This window comes from Macrotis lagotis, chromosome 1 (genome assembly GCF_037893015.1).
Source record: "Macrotis lagotis isolate mMagLag1 chromosome 1, bilby.v1.9.chrom.fasta, whole genome shotgun sequence".
NCBI lineage: Eukaryota > Metazoa > Chordata > Mammalia > Peramelemorphia > Peramelidae > Macrotis > Macrotis lagotis.
The window spans coordinates 329,884,056-329,887,303 of NC_133658.1; the positions used below are offsets into that span (position 1 = coordinate 329,884,056).

General features: G+C 37.4%; 1 protein-coding gene across 1 annotated transcript; it reads left to right on the forward strand.

Moving 5' to 3' along the window:
* Positions 1–1,952: 1,952 nt before the first annotated feature.
* On the forward strand, positions 1,953–2,901 carry LOC141517475 (olfactory receptor 1J2-like). The gene is given in 3 exon segments (XM_074228495.1): positions 1,953–2,166; positions 2,169–2,330; positions 2,333–2,901. Coding segments are annotated over 3 exon segments (930 nt in total). The 5' UTR covers positions 1,953–1,967.
* Positions 2,902–3,248: the final 347 nt, after the last annotated feature.

The following is a 3,248-nucleotide window of genomic DNA, read 5'->3' on the forward strand; positions in this document are numbered from 1 at the left end:
AATGGGTGGTGGCATAATGAGTGGAGAGAAGTGTTTTAAAGGCAGAATCAACAATACCTGAGAACTGATTGGATATGGAGGTATTGAGAGCCAAGATTAACTCCAAGGTTGTAAATGTGTTTAACAGAAAGTATGGTGGTATCTTTGACCAAAAAAAGGGATAAGTTAGAAGGAGGGATAGTTTTTTTGGGAGGTGATTAGTTCTTTTTTTGGACTCATTAACTTTGAGATGACTTTAGAACACAGTTGGAAGTTTCCAGTATGCAGCTAATGATGTGGAACTGGAACTTACAAGAAAGATCAGATCTCTCTCATCTCATGTGTTTGGTGTAAATAAAAGGCTTCTATAAATGGAAGCTTGTTTACAGTTGATGGCAAGAGATACAAAATAAAAACTATTTAACCTAACTTGAGAAAAAATTTTGAGTGATAAGAGAGTATATCTAATGATTCTCATAGCTTCTTTTCTAGGAGTTTTGCACAAATGATAAAGTCTAGATAAAATATCAACAATGGCTATTAAGTCTAAAGAAATGAGACAGGAAGTGGGTTGAGGAAAGAAAGGTCAGGAAAAGAGATATTCAAAAGGTCACACACTCCAAGGAGTCTACCTTCACCTCTGGTCATATCCCCTACCTCTATCCTAGAGTTTAAAGACCTCTTCTTTATATTTCTTACTTGATCCCCTAGTTTTTAACCTCTCATTCATTTAACTACATCTTTTGAATAAAAACATTATTCCTCTAATAGTGTTATGACTTCTCCTTCCTCTCTAATACATGTAATCATCCCATTCCTCAATAGAGGATATTAATGTGTTACTCTAGTCCAAAATTCATCAATCCAATACCAACAAGGGGATGATACTCTCCATATTTGTTTAGATATGCCTTTATTTGATACAGTCATGCCTGAAGCCTTTCCAGTACAGTCAAATTCATCAGCCTCAGAGAACAGACTCCCCTATTTATATAGTTGTACCAGAGCCTCAGAAAAGAAACAAATCATTTTTATTGGACACACTTCAAGTCTCTCCACCACATACAATTTATCGGCCCATTGGAGAATGGTTCAGAGATATATGGCTAGAAAATCCTCTTCTCTCTCTTTTTTGTTCAACCCAAGCTACTCAGAATAGAGTTAGTCATGGCAGAATGATTGTTGCTGATTAAATATACTATACAAAGCCAAAGATGAAGCAGCCACTATCCTTAAGGGACATATTCTAAAAGGAGCCAACATTGTATCTACAGGGGTGTCTGAAAAGTATTAATGTTATTTTATGTTGTGAAACCTTTATAAGTATAAAGAATATAAGTTTATACAGAAAATATAGGTATAAGAGCTAGACTTGTGATTTTATTGGTGCAGGTACTCCCTTTTGAGGAATTTTCTTTCCCAGTGCAGGACAGCACTGTCTTTGAAAAAGAAAGCTGACTAGAGCACTGAGTTTAAGTGACTTGCCAAGGATCATAAAGTCAAATGTGTTAGAGGTGAAACTTGTACCTAGATATTTCTGGATCTAAGACTAGCATTTTAACATTTTAACCACTACTACATGTTTCTCTCTCTCTCTCTCTCTCTCTCTCTCTTTCTCTCTCTCTCTCTCTCCATGTTTATACATATATATATATATATGTACATATCTATGCAAATCTATCTACCATTCTGGTTCTTGATACCCTTTAAGCTCTAACATTGAAAGTTTTCATAAAATTCATACTTCCCACACTCTATTCTTGCCTAAAACTAATAGATTTTCTAACTTGTTTTTTGGCTGAGGGACTTTAGAGGGCACCTAATCTATTATATAGATGAAAAATGGAGTTCCAAAGAAGTTGTGACTTGCTTGAGATTACATGGATGGTAACAAAACTCTGATTTGAACACAGGTCATATAAATCCAAATTATAGGCTTTTCACTGTGCCAAATAGATTCTTCTTTTTTAAGCAGAGAGAAGAATAGAATGGAAAGAGAAAACAAGACAAATATCTTTGAATTCTTCCTCCTGGGACTTCCTTTCAGACCTCAACATCATATTCTGTTCTACATTCTTTTCTTGAGCATGTATCTCTCCACAGTCCTGGGTAACCTGCTTATCATCTTTTTGATCAGACTGGACTCTCACCTTCATACCCCCATGTATTTCTTCCTGAGCCATCTGGCCTTACTGATGTTTGTTTCTCATTAGTGACTGCCCCAAAGATGCTGATGAACATGCTGACAGGGAGTCAGACCATTCCCTATAACAGTTGTATCTCACAGATATATTTCTTTATATTATTTAGTGATCTGGATAGCTTCCTACTTACTGCAATGGCTTATGATCGCTAGTTGCTATCTGCCACCCTCTCCATTATACCATAGTCATGAAGCAGAGTCTCTGCTGTCTGCTGGTGGTTGGGACCTGGATCCTTTCCTGTGCCAGCTCCTTGACCCACACCCTTCTCCTGGTCCGACTGTCCTGTGCAGATAACACCATAGCCCACTACTTCTGTGATTTGGCTGCTTTGCTCAAATTATCCTGCTCAGATATCTCTCTCAATGAACTAGTGATATTCACTGGAGGGGTAGCAGTCATTATACTGCCACTAATATGTGTCCTTGTCTCTTACATCTGTATTGTTGCCACCATCCTGAAGATCCCTTCTACCAAGGGGATCTGCAAAGCCTTGTCCACCTGTGGCTCCCACCTATCTGTGGTGTCTTTATATTATGGGACAATCATTGGTCAGTACCTTTTCCCCTCCTATGGGAATTCAAATATGAAAGACATCATTTCTGCTATGATGTATACAGTGGTGACCCCCATGCTGAACCCCTTCATTTACAGTCTGAGGAATAGGGATATGAAGGGTGCTTTTAGAAGGATCCTTAACAGAATATTCTCCTCTCAGTGACAGTAATTCATGCTTCTTTACATGTTCTTTCTTTACTCTATTTGAAGGGAATTGGACATCCTTGAACAGAACAGAAAATACTGTCAGAGATCAGTGTCCTTTCTTTCTTCCTTTTCCCCCTTCCTTCCTGTCTCCCACTCTTCCTCAAACATTTTAAAGCTCAGCTATATCATGAAATTATGCAAATCATTGAGAAAAGTTGGAATTTATTGTGTTTTTCCAAATATAGATCACCTTTATGCCCCCAAATCTGCCTGCCTGACACCTGAATGCAGTTGTCAATCACTGCTATAAATGTATATACATTCGTAACTACATATATCTATATATACATATAAATATACATG